Source organism: Caretta caretta, chromosome 1 (genome assembly GCF_965140235.1).
Source record: "Caretta caretta isolate rCarCar2 chromosome 1, rCarCar1.hap1, whole genome shotgun sequence".
Lineage (NCBI taxonomy): Eukaryota > Metazoa > Chordata > Testudines > Cheloniidae > Caretta > Caretta caretta.
This window is the reverse complement of record NC_134206.1, coordinates 329659913-329674177: the sequence shown is the minus strand read 5'-3', so window position 1 is coordinate 329674177 and position 14265 is coordinate 329659913. Positions and strand designations below refer to the sequence as shown.

The following is a 14265-nucleotide window of genomic DNA, read 5'->3' as shown; positions in this document are numbered from 1 at the left end:
CCGCCCCCTCCCGTGTTCGCCCCGCCCCGCGCCTGCCCACGTCCCTCCCCCTCCTGTGCCCGCCCCGCCCCTCTCCCGCGCCTGCCCACGCCCCTCCCCCTCCTGTGCCCGCCCCGCCCCTCTCCTGCGCCTGTCCACGTCCCGCCCCCTCCCGTGTTCGCCCCGCCCCGCGCCTGCCCACGCCCCTCCCCCTCCTGTGCCCGCCCCGCCCCTCTCCCGCGCCTGCCCACGCCCCTCCCCCTCCTGTGCCCGCCCACGCCCCTGCCCACGCCCCTCCCCCTCTCGTGTCCGCCCCGCCCCTCCCCCGCGCCTGCCCACGCCCCTCCCCCTCCTGTGCCCGCCCCCGCGCCTGCCCACCTCCCTCCCCCTCCTGTGCCCGCCCCGTCCCTCCCCAATCTGCCATGGCGCGCGCCCCGCCCCCTCCCCGGACGCTCCCGCCGGAAGTCGAGACGCGCGGCCACCCCGGCTCTTATCTAAGATGGCGGCGGTGGTGCTGACTGCAGGTTCTGTGGTGGCCCGACGGCTCCTCTGGGCTTGGCCTGGCCGCCACCTGGTGCGGGGTTCGGCCCCAGCGAACTCGGTGAGTGACGGGGATCGGGGCGCTGGGGAGATGCTGAGTGGGTTCCCAACCCTCTGGCCGGGCCACAGGCTGCCGGCAATTAAAAGGCAATGGGCTGCCTCCAGCGCGGTGCATGCTGGGAGCTGTAGTCGCAGCTCGTTATGGTTTTCATGGGGCCGCTGGGAGTTGTAGTCTCAGCTGAGGTTATTGTCACGGGGTCGCACTGCGCCCCAGGACCTGCCCAGACTCTCCCACCCCGCGCCCCCACCCTAAGCTTTGTAGTCGCCCGGCTGTGCGGGATCTGTGCAAGCCACAGTGCGTGTGGCCCTGCAATTTTTGGCTGAAGCTGGAGCAGCCTGCTTAATTCTGTAGGCTATATGGGATGGTGTTGCAGGCTGAGCTCTGGGTTCCTTGGATAAAAACATGGATCTGTTCAGACTGAGGAGCTGTAGACGTTGGCCCTTCTGGGACTAGTTCAGGTACTAACATGGACCCTTACTGTAATATCTAAGCCCCTCATAATCTTTAATGCTTTTACTATTATCCCCATTTTACACATGGGGAACTGAGGAACAAAAAGATTAAGTGGCTTGAGCTGAACCCAAGTTTCTCACAGACATTGAATTAAAAGGGGTCAGCTGCAGACTGGTCCATTTTATGCTCCTTCATGCCTCCTTTCTGGGCAGAGTTGGTGCATTTCTGAGGAGAAGAGCAGTGGCCACCAAATCAATGCTAATTTTACAAAACAAAAATAAATAATTCATACTTCTAAGTTCAGGAATGTGCTGTCCTGACAAGCATTATGGGTACCTACAATTTGTAATTTATGGCTTTTCTTTACAGTCCATACAACTTGGGACAAGCAGATTCAGATCCACCAAGGCAGCACCGCAAATAGTCTTAAATGTTCCTGAGACTAAAGTGTGTTCTCTGGAAAATGGGCTGAGAGTAGCTTCTGAAGATTCTGGACTCTCAACATGCACAGTAGGCAACTTGTGAATGAATTTTTTACTTAACTATCTACATGTATTTTCATTACATTGTGAAATTAGATGTACTATTATCGTTAAGAGTATTTAGCAGAAGTAGTTAACAACAATTTGTAAATAATGAACACAAGTTTGTGTGAAGGTAGGGCTAAGCCTTTCAAAAGTGACTAGTGATTTTGGATGCCAAACATGAAACACTGTAAAGGGGTCTGATTTTTCAGAGCATGGGTGCTCAGCACTTTCAGAAAATTGTGCCCCTTTAACTGCAAATTAGTTTACCCCAAAATTGAGGCACCCAAATCACTAGTTACTTTTGAAAATCCATATATAATCTATTTATAAAAAGTAAAATCTTAGCCAAAGTAAGAACCAGCAAAACAATGCCAATGCTATCTTCTATTAGATAGTAAGATTAATATTTGTATTTAATAAGGTTGGTCTTTGGATTGATGCTGGAAGCAGGTATGAAAATGAGAAGAACAACGGAACGGCTCACTTTCTGGAGCATATGGCTTTCAAGGTAAGTATTAAAACTAGTTTTCAGATGTTTTTAAAATTAAAGTTGTTTACTGATCTTTAAGGATAACTATGTAGACTCTTTACAACTGATTTCAGTCAATCACTTTTCAAAATCACCAGGAAAACGCAAGCAATTTGGATTTTTGTCCAAAATAAAAATCAAGGATGCAATCCTGGCCTCATTGAAGTTGATGGCAAAGTTGCTGTTGACTTCAGTGGAGTCAGGATTTCACCTCAGATCTGTATGGCTTCACCTGTACATTTGCATGTGCTGCTCTAGCCTTGCCTGAAAGAAAAATTTCATGTTCGATCTATAAGAAACGAAAAACAAACAAAAAATGGCTGACAGAAGGAATTCAAGAATGATAGATCTGTTAGTTTCAGGAATTAGTTTTGCATGTTGTTTCAGCATTTTAAAGTTAACAATTTGAGTACTTACTGAGGTGCAGTCAAAACAACACTGGTCTGAGTAGGTGTTGTGTAACCTTCCTTCCATATTTCTGCTGCTATGTTTAAATCCTGAACTGATCCACTCCTGCTGATACCTGAGATTGGTAGAGTTGAGTCATGCTGAATTTAACTAATCTTTGTAGGAGACAAATAGGTGCTCTGTCCTCAAGTTAATTTTCACTTGGGATTTGTGCAGGCTTTAAACTTAGTTTTCCAGTGGGGAAAGACTGATGTGCCAGCCTTCCCTGCCTCAGACCAGTTGTTTCTCTTGTGCTCAAATCAGCTTTTTAAAAAAAATAAAAATAAATAAACCCTTACTATTCCCTATGTGTAAAAGCTGCTTTGTGGGTAGGTACCTTCCGGAGTGCAAGTAAATATTTTTTTCCCTTTAATTTCAGGGGACAAAAAAGAGGTCTCAATTAGACTTGGAACTAGAGATTGAAAACATGGGCGCTCATCTTAATGCCTACACGTCCAGAGAACAAACTGTGTATTATGCAAAGGCTTTCTCAAAGGACTTGCCAAGAGGTAACTGCTTCTGTCCTACAGAATTTCTGAAGGAGCATCCTTCCTAAAGATTTTGAGGAGGGGAGCAACAAGGAATTAAATGATCTGACAGCCCTCTAAAGAAGCAGAAATGGGAGAACAGTGCCTCTGCAGTGTGCTTCCCACCTCCTTTCCTTGGCAATCCCCCTGTTGAAACTCCATGGGGATGAGGCTTAGCAGGTTTGGAGAAGAGCATTTCAGCATTGTGTCCCATGCTTGGCACCTCTCCTGGGGACCAAGTGGCTCTCCTTTGGGGCTAAAGATGTGAAATTCATCTCTCTGAGATCTGCAGGGGAGTAAGCGGAGTTTTCAGACCATGTTCCCTGCCCCTACTTTGGCTCCCTTGTCCTTCTAAGGGAACTTTTTTCAAACACACTGGGAGGTTCACTTTAGAATCTTGAGCATTCTGTGCCCCTTCAGTGTGTTTGATCTTGGGAAGGTATGATAGGGCCCTGGATATTTGTGTTGTGGTTAACTTAAGCTGTTTGTTTCTCTCTTCTTGGAAGCTTGTTTTTCACAATATGCTTAGAGACAAAGGGCTGCCAGTTGAAGAACAAGCTATATTTTTGTTTAGTTTTCTCAAATTGTTTGTTCTTGGTATGTCTAAGTGAATTGTCTTACGCCATAGTGTTCATCTGAAATAAAATAATGCATATTGACAATTCCTTGATGAGAAGTTTTAGAAATCCCTGAAGAACACACATTCTCTCCAAGAAGGGCACTAAAGTTTTCCTAAAACAAATATTACAAAATAAGATTACACTATGTAGAAGTTTATTTTCAATTTTCTGTTAGATCTTCCTGTAAGCTTTGCTAACAGTTCTGCCCACTTATTATATGTATTTGAGCTGCTTATTTGATTACAATATAGTGAGCTGAAAGTTTCAATATTGCCGAAGCACACTTGCCCCCCATTCCTTTGTGTTTTCAACTAGCTGTGGAGATTCTTGCTGACATCATACAGAACAGTACACTGGGGGAAGCAGAGATCGAGCGGGAGCGAGGAGTTATCCTTCGAGAGATGCAGGAAGTTGAAACCAATTTGCAGGAAGTTGTCTTTGATTATCTTCATGCCACAGCCTATCAGAACACTACATTGGGACGGACAATATTAGGACCCACAGAAAACATCAAGTAAATCCAGCTTCTGTTTCTCCTTTGTCTTAATTTCATGGTTACTTTCCAGTATTAGAAAACCACACTTAAAGATAAATGGAACAATTTCTGTTCTCTTTTTGCCTTATGAAGTGTTTGGGGTTGCCCAAGGTGGAATTGAAAGAGGAATTTCCTCTGAATGCTTTACACTCAGTCGTACATGTTTGGAATAGTGTCCAAAGCAATGTGAAACTTCTGTTTCGTAGAACTTGTCTACACTTAAAACGCTGCAGTGGCACAGCTGCATCGCTCCAATGCTGCAGTGTAGACACTACCTATGCTGACAGGAGGTGTAGTAATTTTTTCTTTACCAGTACAGATCCATAAATCGCAATGACTTGGTGGAGTACATAACAACACATTATAAAGGACCCAGAATAGTGCTGGCTGCTGCTGGAGGTTAGTGTGAGACATGCATCGCTGCAAGCACTTGAAAATAAGGTTTAAAAATACAGCACTTCAACTTTGAGAGGGTACAAAGATCAGATGCAGAAATATGACTTATCCACTACTTAATAGGTCATAGAAGTCTATTAGCCCTCAAAGTTCTGTATATCTGCATCTCATCTGTTTTCCCCTCAGTAATCTTCCAGGGACATCCTTAAATGTATCTTTAGGCAAGGAGGGTGCTTGGCTTTCAACTGAGAGGCTGTTCCGAGTGTAAGAGGACAGTGTGACAGAGAGCACAAAGCCACAAATGTAGGAAGGAGATGGTGTTCAAAATGGGAGAGGGAATAGGATAAAATAGAAAGGTGGGGTGAGATTATGTAGGGCCTTGAAGTTGAGAACAAGGAGCTTGTGTTTGGTGCTGTATAAGATAGAGGAGGCAAGAAAGGTGGTGAGGAAGATGATTTTAGCAATGGCATTTAATGAAGTGGAATGGGTGGGGAGGAAATCAGAAATGTACAGTAATCAAGTTGGGAGAGAACCAACAGTTATGATGGATTGTTGTAACTCTGGCATCTTGGTTGGAGCTTTTTAACTTCTGTGAAAAATGATCTTAGATGATACGTTTTTTAAAACTGCTTTATATGAAACTCTTGTTCAGGAGTCTCTCATGATGAATTGCTTGATTTAGCAAATTATCATTTTGGTAACTTACCATCGACTCAGGAAGGAGGAATGCCAGCCCTGCCCCCTTGCAGATTCACAGGTAGTGAGGTAAGCAGTAAGATTGCTTTTTGCCTTTTCAGGTTAATCAGATCAACAAGCAACACTGATTAATATTAACCAATTGTCTGGTTTGATCTGAGTTTCTAGTGTTAACTTTCAATGCTAAGCACCCATCACTCCCATTAAAGTTAATAGGAGCAGCTGATGCTCACCATCCTTGAAAATCAGCCTGTTCACTTGATATATTTCTGGGCAGGGGTTTTTAAAGGTTACAGCAGAGGAACTTGGGACTCCTGGGTTCTGTTCCCAGCTCTGTCCCGACTCTGACAAATCACTTAGCCATTCTATGTCTTCACTTAATCATCTGCAAAATGACTATTATAATGACTTCCTTACACACAGCTTTAGGTTTACACAGACAGTTAAGAGTATTATTGAGTAAAGTTTTTTACACTTTGCATTAGATTTTATTTGAAAGTTCCTAGTTTCCTTTATTTGAATGAATAAATGTACACGCTACAGTATGTTCGCTGCATTACATTTGGAGTTAACATTTTTGTGATTCAGATTCGTATAAGAGATGACAAGATGCCTTTGGCACACATCGCAATAGCTGTCGAAGCAGTTGGCTGGTCTCACCCAGATACAATTCCCCTTATGGTAGCAAATACTCTGATAGGCAATTGGGATCGTTCCTTTGGAGGAGGCGTGGTGAGTGAACCTCAGGGCACTTTGGTGAGGGTTGATTATACCAGTAAGGGGTGTTGAATTCAGTTATTTGCCAGCATCAGTACACTTCACAAATTCTACCTTGTCTGAGATGGAATTGAGTTACCTGGCTATTTCTATCAGCATTAAAAAAAATCAAAATCTAGCCCAATGGTCTCTGAGTGCATTCTGTTGCCATGTGACATGAGAATTTGGGTGCAGGTGCATTTTGGGAATGGCACACTGAATAACCCAAGTGGAGGAGCCCTCATATAGCCTAGCAACCTATAGTGAAAACAAGTGGGGAAAAACTAAATAGGCTCCAAAGCTGTAGGCATTGAATATCCCAGTGCCTGTTCCCTCTCTTGGAATCTTACTAGCTATTTTTATAGGACTTTTTAAAAACAAAACAAAAAAAAAAAACCTTTGCAGTTTAAAACTGACAAGTTCAAGGTGTCACTTGGAGAGTGAAATATTAGCTTCAGAAGAGGAAGCTGCCTGTTCTATACAAAAGCATCTGGTGCATACTCCTAGCAGTATTGTTGGCTGTGGAGGAAGCTACCAATCTGTCACACTTGAAATAGCAATGAGTGAGCTTAGTGGGGGGGGGGGGGGAATTTTAGGATTTCGGGGTTTTGGTTTTTTTAATTATCTTCTTGTGTAAACAGAACTTATCCAGCAAGCTTGCCCAAATCACTTGCCATGGCAACCTGTGTCATAGCTTCCAATCTTTCAACACCTGTTACACTGATACTGGACTGTGGGGGCTGTACATGGTTTGTGAACCATCCACTGTACAGGATATGATGCACTTCGTTCAGAGAGAGTGGTAAGAAAACACATTTTCTCCAAGTAGCTTGTTTTGGGTTGACTATTTAAAAATAGCCGCTTTTTCAAAAATGTGTTCTGTGTTTATCACTGTCCAAATTATTTGGGAAAGAACAAGTAGACTAAATTCAGAAGCTTGTGATGTTTGTTTCTCCCACCCTTGCTTCACTCTGACTGTACCTTACACTGGAAGTAGCTCAAATGAAAGCAGTGGGTTTACTTGAAGAGTAAGGTACTACTTGGAAGAGTAAGAGTGGCAAAATCTGGCTCAAAACAGTAGTAATAGCCATTTGATTTACAAATTACATTACCCTTCCCATCCCTCCTCCTGCCAGAAAATGTAATCTTCTGTGGAGTAAGATGCAAACTAAATAAGGTCTGTTACATCTTCTCTAACTTGATTGGAGGGTTTATAAACTGCAGACTCGGTGGCATTTAGTTTACATTTCAGAGAAGCACATTCAATTACTTAACTTACTAACACAGTAACGGCATGGATGATGGCTAATTGCACAAGCAAATGACCAATTAGACATTTTATCTGGCACTTAACTGTAGTTCTGGTGATTGCCAGTGAAGATGTAGACACAAGGTGGGTGAGGTAGTATCTTCTATTGGACCCACTTCTGTTGATGAAATTATAGTAAGTACATTGTAACTAAATGAAATTGTAGGTGTGTGATTGTGCAAGGATTTCTCTGAAAATTAGGCTGGGGAATGGTGTAACTTAGGGCCTATTTTGAGTCATCTCGACACCAGAGTACCCACCTTCTGAACTGGCTGAGTACAGTTGGACTACATGAGCCACAGATAAAATTCAAGTCAGATAAGAACGTTTCTTGGACATTTTGCAAGGGGCTTTTTGTCCTTTCATAGGATGGGCTACATCCTGAAGAGGTTTCTGTGGCCCATCTCCCCTCCTGTTCTTCCCAAATCTAGTTACGTGATGTTTATGGCAACTACAGCAATTAATTAAATGTAGTTTTTTGTTTGCTTAATGGAATTGAGCATTGTTGGGGGAGGGGGTAGGCTAGCCCTGTGTGACCAGCCAGCATGGTGTAGCCCAGAGTTTGGAAACCTCTGTTTTAATACATCTCCCTGCACTTGCAGTTAGGAGTTGTTTCCCTGTGCAGTGGCTCTCAACCTTTCCAGACTGCCAGACCCCTTTTAGGAGTCTGATATTTGTCTTGTGTACCCCTAAATTTCACCTCACTTAAACTACTTGCTTACAAAATCAGACATAAAAATACAAGTGTCTCAGCACACAACTACTGAATAAAAGCTTACTTTCTCATTTTTTGCCCTGTAATATCAATTGGAATATAAACATACTTTTCAGTGTACAGTATATAGAACAATATAAACAAGTCATTGTGTGAAATTTTAGTTTGTACTGACTTTGCTAGTGCTTTTTCTGTAGGCTGATGTAAAAATAGGCAAATATCCAGGTTAGTTGATAACTGCTGCCCTAGTGTAGTACTTTTTGTTTAGTTCTAAACATCTCAATGATATGGCTTTCCCAATCTTCCTGTGGAGACTAACAACTTTAAGTGGTTTGTGCCATTAGAAAGCTTCCTCAGATTCAACCTACATTTACCCTTTAGTCCTACTACTTGTATGGAAGAAGTTTGATACAGGGATGAATCTCTAATCCTCCACTTACATATGCTGAGAATACCACCAACCTTGCTTTCTCTAGAAACGACATTCTAGTATTGGTGTATTAATATGTATGATGTCTTAGCAATGTGCATATGAAATATGGCACCCTACCTCAGGTAACTAATGCCATTCTTGCTTGCTTAAATTTGTAAAATTTCCTACTAGCACTTCAAACTGTCTTTCAGGATACGACTCTGCACAAGTGTTACTGAAAGTGAAGTATCTCGAGCCACGAACCTCTTAAAAACAAATATGCTGTTACAGCTTGATGGTAAGGATAAAATTGGGATTTTTATTCTTATTCTACTCGTATGTTGATAACTAGAGTATTTTTTGCCTTCATTAGGGTCCACCCCCATCTGCGAGGACATTGGGAGACAGATGTTGTGTTACAATCGTAGAATTCCAATTCCTGAACTTGAAGCAAGAATTGAGGTAAGTAATGCATGCGTTGTGTATTTTTAAATGAATGTTAATGTAGCAGCTAGCATGCGGTATAGAACAGGGGTGCCAAACCGTGGCTCGTGAACCACATGTGGCTCTTTTACAATTGAAGCGTGGCTGGTGCAGCTCCCCCTATTCTGCCTACTGGGGGAGAATGGGGGGGAGCTCAGGGATTTTTCTCTGCAGCTGGGTGGTGGGGCGTAAATCCTGAGGCCCCCCCTTCCCATGGGGCTGAAGTCTCAAGTCCCAGCAGGTGGTCCAGGCTCTCAAACTTTTGAAGATTATCATATGCTGTTCAAAGGGTCAGTAAGTTTAGCCACCCCTGGAACAGAGGATGAAAGGTTGTCTGAAACTTTGCTAGCCCTCTAGAACAATGGTTCTCCACCTACTTACCATTGTGGGCCACATCCACACAATATATATACCATCTCTGTATAGCCTTGAGTATGTGTCACAGGTCACAGCTGTGTGCTGATGGGCCCATGAGTTGAGAACTGCTGCTCTAGAAAGACATGGCAGCTAACTTACCAGTTGATTAGCTGTAGAGCCATTTTATTATAATCGGCTCTTGGCTCTAATAGACTTTGTCCAAGAAAATATTAACTTACCTTTCTTAAAACACTTTTCAGGCTATTGATGCCCAGAGCATAAGAGAGATTTGCACAAAGTACATTTATGATAAGTGCCCTGCCATCGCTGCTGTGGGTAAGCTTATTCTCCTTCACTGTTTCATCACTATGCCAAACTGCAGCTTAAATGGATGTCTTGACTGACTTTTTTTTAATTTCCAGGTCCAATTGAACAACTTCCAGATTATAACAGAATCCATAGTGGCATGTACTGGCTACGTGATTAAGAACACATGATAAATGTTTTAATGAAACTACTAGATTTCTAAAGCAGTTGTCACAAGGCATATAGACAAACACATTTGATTTCTCTGAACCCCTTGCCCCTCAAGTTCAGTACCAAAAGCCCTACCATGGGAAATGGTGTCCAAAAATTACACAAACGTCACTTATGGGGAAGTCACCTTGACAGTTATTCTCAGTCCTTACCCTTTTGTAGTTGGAGAAACTAATTTCAGAAAGTTAACATTTATTCATGTGATTTGTCTAAAGAATAAAAACATGTACAGTATTTGCATTTTATTATAAAACAGAACAAAGATTGTCACTGAGTCTCATTTCTTTGCTTTAGCAGCATTCAACACTTGTTCTTGGGCAGCTTTCTTTGCTTTAACCATTTCAACAAGTTCCTGCAGAGTAAAAGAAACAAATTTGTATATTTAACCACTTAAATTCAGACAACTAATCATATAGTGACTTAACTCTGCCAACCAAAATAGGATTTTGGATAGCCAAGGGCCTGCCTTTGGAAAATACAAGTATTCAGTTGCATGCATAATTCTTAGAAAGCAGAGGCTGAATATCTAAAGCCAAGATGTGATATGACTAGTCAGTTATGCTCCCTTTCCTAGTAACTATACAGCTTAGACGGCTAACTTCCTCCTTTCACTATTGTGTTAAGGTTAACAAACATGACAAAGCATTAATTTATGAGATAAGATTAAAAAAAATTACCTCATTTGGACCAACTTCTGTTGGTGGAAGGGATGAGCATCAGAGCTCTTCTTTAGAGAAAGGTAACCAGAGTGTTGAAGGGCATGGCTACACTGAAAACTTCAAAGCAGCAGCACAGTCACATGCAAGCACTAGGAGAGAGCTCTCCCAGCACTCCTGGTAATCCACCTCCACAAGGGGATTGGCTCCCAGTGCTTGGATGCTGTTTACACTAGAGCTTTGAAGTGCTCTGACTTACTGCGCTCAGGTGGGTGATTTTTCAGCCCCCTGAGCCAGCAAGTTAGAGCACTATAAAATGTAAGTGTAGCCAAACCTTAAGACCAGGGCTGCACTAAAAAGTTAAGTCAAACCCCTCCTTCCCCTCCCTGGCATCCAGTGCTAGGTCCATGGGAGAGTTCTTCTAACTACTGCCTCGTGGAGAGGCAGATTAATGACAGTGACAGGAGAACCCCTCCTATTGCTGTAGTGAGTGTCTATACTGAAGCACTGCAGCTGTAGTGTTAAGTGTAGACATAGCTTAAGCTGAATACAAGCTGTAGGAGACTGCTTAAAATTAAGTGGGAAATAAAGGTATGTTACAATATGGTGTCATAATGGCTCATAACAATTTGTATCATCATATTGCCTGCTAACCCTTAACTGACCACTTAATTTTAAGCAGTCTCCTTCAGCATGTATGAACCCCTTGTTTCACAGTAACAACGAGGAATCTGGTGGTACCATAAAGACTAACATTTGGACATAAGCAAGCTTATGTCCAAATAAATCTGTCAGTCCTTATGGTGTCACTGGACTCATTGTTTTTTGTGGATACAGACTACCATGGCTACCCCTGATACAATTTGGAATAGATTATGAAACAAGTATTTAGCATAGACATACTGGTTACTTTCCCCAGACTTGAATGAAAGCTTGGTGAAGCTCAAAAGCTTATCCCTCCCACAACAGAAGTTGGTCCAGTGAAGGATTACCACCTCACCTACCTTGTGTCTCTCATATCCTGGGACCAACTAATTTTTACCACTTGTTTTTCTTGAAGAAACAGCAGCTCTGACAGTTGTGGAGACTAGGTATTGCAGCAGGCTAACCATATAATCATAGGAGGAAGACACAACAGCATTTCCTACCTTGTAGCGCTTCATGCAGTCTTTTTTTGACCGCCCTGGGACAGCAGCTGCTATTTTTTCCCATCTTTCAGGAGTATTTACTGGATATGTCTTCAAAGCCTGTTCTAAAAGTTTTTGCTCTTCTGTAGTCCAAGGGGCTGAATCTGTGACTAGTCCTGTTTTATAAAAAGCCATTGATAAATGAGAATAGTGATGAAATATTAAATATTTAGCCAAAAGTCCTCTTATTATATAAAACTTTACCCCTGTAGTGGGATGAGCTAGCGAGAATGCTCCTAGGAAACTTGTGCCTTTTAAACCACTTAAGAAGCCTATAACTGCTTCCTTTCGCATTTCAGTAAGGAAGTGATCATCTGCGCCTTGGGGAGGGAAGTGTCCAGTGCAGATCTTGGGGTTCTGTGCAAAGCCAAGTTTATCTGTGGAGAGGGCCCATAGCTTCTCTGCCCCTATAATGGATCTCCTGAACCCCACAGTTCCTGACAGTGTGGCTCTAGTGGCTGGGGTTGCTTCTGGGGAAATGAGAAGGATCTATAGGAGAGACAAGGGAGCCCCCCAAATTGCATTAAATCGGACAGCTGCCTCAAATGGATAAGTGTCCTGGGCCAACATGTTCTTCAGCCATATTCTGCACTCACTGAACTATGGTTCTTATTGCACCTGCAGGCAGCTCCTGCAGACATCCGAAGAGGAATTTGGGCCACTATCTTTTATCAAGCATAACTATAGGCATAGAATTGTTTGTGAAGGGCTGAAAATAGTTCTCTTACAGCCTTACCTTCAAATCGCTCTGATGGTGCAGCACTCTCTGTCTGAGGTACCACTCCATGCTCTTTTTTAAACTTATCAAAAGCTTTCTTGTTTATGTCATCCTTTTGATGAGGGTCTGAGGACAATACAGATTCATTTAGTTGACAAGACCAGAAACCACAATGGGAAGTTTAAAAAGCCCTACATAATGTCTAACACATCATATAGCAAGTTAGCCTAAAGCTAGCATTCAGATATTTTGAAGATGAATGTAATGTTTCATTTCAAAGGTTAGCAATAAAGGTTGTTAGATGAAAACTAGGTGAGATTTATATTGATCCAAAAGCAACAGATCCAAAAGCTTCAATCCCATTCTAATGTTTACACTGTACCATAAAAGCTATTTTCCAGGTCCCCTGGGGTCTGATCCTGCAGCCCTAATCACATGCTTAGTTCCACTGTAGCCAAGTGGGATTATTCCCAGGAGTGATGACTGCAGGATGAGGCTCTAAATCAGTTAAGCATTAGTGTGGATACCTAGCTCTATCAGCAGGTAATCAGGATATTGTCCCTCGTTTTACGTATTTTTCTTATCCCAGCAAGTAGCTTGGTACAAAGTGACTGAGAAACTCCTTTAAATAATGCACTCTCTCTCTAGTGGAACACTGAGCTGGAAGAAAGGAATGTCTTGGTCTTCTTAGAGATTTTATTTTCAGTAATGATTAATACAGATAGCATCGTGATGGTTCAGTCTTAAACTGAACTGCATCTCAACACAGCATGGTGGTTTAGCCGTTGCACAAGGCCTGTTTGTATTTCGTGGTAAAATCTCTTCACCACAGCAGCACTGATCTAAAAATTCATCTTGACAAGGATGATTTCCACTCAGAATGAGCAAAAACCAGTGGTTGTGCTAATAATGACATTTTACTTCCCCTATCTGCTTTCACTCACTGAAGATAGAAACCGTTTCCATGAACGGACAATGAATGTTTTGTTTTGCATTTAAAGAAAAATAAATTACACAAATAATATAGAAGCACGCAGACCATCTTACAAAGATAATAAAGATACCAAGTTTCTGGAGGCTCTTTGCTTTATTGATGACATCTTTTGCTGTTCGTTTTATTCCAGTAGTAGAATGCAAGTTCATATAATTGGCAATAACTTCCCACCTACACCAAGAATGGAAAACAAACAATGCAAAATAGCATAGGGTAGAATAGCAGTGAGAGATGTTTAATTTCTTAGCTGTTTTATACCCAAATTATAGTGAGGTCTATGCTTGCAATAGCATGGCTCTAATCCTTAGCACTCTCATTTCTTTAAACCAAATATGCTACTTTACATCCACAGTAAGTGGAGTACAGAATGTTTCTATTAAATTGCACTGAGTTTGGGTTGGCCTGTTACTGACTAAGGTCTCTGCCCTGCACTGAGATAAAATGAAAGGATTCTCTAAAGCATACAGGGAGGGACATTGTAGGGGCCCTACAGCAAAATATTGTTTCAGGTGCTCTGAAATCTCACAAGGAATGCCACAAGTTGCAATTTTTTATTTTATTTTTTTTAATTGTCTTTTACATTTAAAACATGAAAAAGTACCTTGAGTTAGTCCCAGCGGGGAAGAGGTTCACAGCTTTAATCAATAACTGTAAGTCATCTTCTGACCAGTTTTTACTTCCACCTCCACCACCACTTGTTGACCTCTCTGAACTCTTCATCGCTTGGCGCAAACGAGCCTCTGCTTCTTCTCTTTCTCGCTTGATCTGTTCATTTATTTCTTCTATCTAGGTGAATAAAAATGTGCATCAATTAATTTTAACATTTTCTTC

General features: G+C 42.2%; 2 protein-coding genes across 3 annotated transcripts in view; one reads left to right on the top strand and one right to left on the bottom strand.

Moving 5' to 3' along the window:
* Window positions 1-425: 425 nt before the first annotated feature.
* Window positions 426-10149, top strand: PMPCB (peptidase, mitochondrial processing subunit beta). Its single transcript, XM_048836417.2, has 13 exons — window positions 426-580; window positions 1403-1543; window positions 1982-2068; window positions 2916-3045; window positions 3999-4197; window positions 4538-4617; window positions 5267-5379; window positions 5899-6042; window positions 6708-6868; window positions 8715-8800; window positions 8876-8964; window positions 9603-9678; window positions 9765-10149. The coding sequence occupies exons 1-13, from the start codon at window positions 479-481 to the stop codon at window positions 9827-9829; spliced, it is 1473 nt and encodes a 490-aa protein (XP_048692374.1). The 5' UTR covers window positions 426-478; the 3' UTR covers window positions 9830-10149.
* The window catches only part of DNAJC2 (DnaJ heat shock protein family (Hsp40) member C2), a 23142-nt gene continuing 18983 nt past the window's right edge, over window positions 10107-14265 (bottom strand). For both annotated transcript variants that reach the window (XM_048836415.2, XM_048836416.2), the window contains exons 13-17: window positions 14036-14220; window positions 13505-13605; window positions 12459-12566; window positions 11684-11838; window positions 10107-10231 (exon numbers count right to left, since the gene is read on the bottom strand). In XM_048836415.2, coding sequence (XP_048692372.1) covers window positions 10157-10231; window positions 11684-11838; window positions 12459-12566; window positions 13505-13605; window positions 14036-14220 — 624 coding nt within the window. In that variant the 3' untranslated portion in view covers window positions 10107-10156. The remainder of the gene's footprint in view (window positions 10232-11683; window positions 11839-12458; window positions 12567-13504; window positions 13606-14035; window positions 14221-14265) is intronic.